The sequence below is a fragment of the Myotis brandtii genome, unplaced genomic scaffold, assembly GCF_000412655.1.
Source record: "Myotis brandtii unplaced genomic scaffold, ASM41265v1 scaffold8, whole genome shotgun sequence".
Taxonomy (NCBI): domain Eukaryota; kingdom Metazoa; phylum Chordata; class Mammalia; order Chiroptera; family Vespertilionidae; genus Myotis; species Myotis brandtii.
This window is the reverse complement of record NW_005371219.1, coordinates 6,537,623-6,537,902: the sequence shown is the minus strand read 5'-3', so window position 1 is coordinate 6,537,902 and position 280 is coordinate 6,537,623. Positions and strand designations below refer to the sequence as shown.

The window sequence follows — 280 nt, the reverse complement described above, 5'->3', positions numbered from 1 at the left end:
GAAGAGATTTAATTTAGTTGATTTTCTGTGGTTGTTGGTTGTTCGCTAGTCTCACGGTGATGGAAGCTGCACATTTTTTCGAAGGGACCGAGAAGCTACTGGAGGTTTGGTTCTCCAAGCAGCAAGCCGACGCGAGTCAAGGATCGGGGGATCTTCGCACCATCCCAAGGTGGGTGCCCGCGGCGCTCGCCCACGGTCGGATCCCGGGCTGTCGCCGCCTGGGCGACACTAACCATGGGCGGAGGGTGGGGAGCCGGGCTCCGCAGCCTTCAGGTGGGAG

The 280-nt window shown here is 59.6% G+C and overlaps 1 protein-coding gene across 1 annotated transcript in view; it reads left to right on the top strand.

Moving 5' to 3' along the window:
* Positions 1–6: 6 nt before the first annotated feature.
* AMD1 (adenosylmethionine decarboxylase 1) overlaps positions 7–280 on the top strand; it is a 24,546-nt gene continuing 24,272 nt past the window's right edge. Inside the window, 1 exon segment of the mRNA XM_014531328.1 lies at positions 7–169. Coding sequence (XP_014386814.1) covers positions 60–169 — 110 coding nt within the window. The 5' untranslated portion in view covers positions 7–59.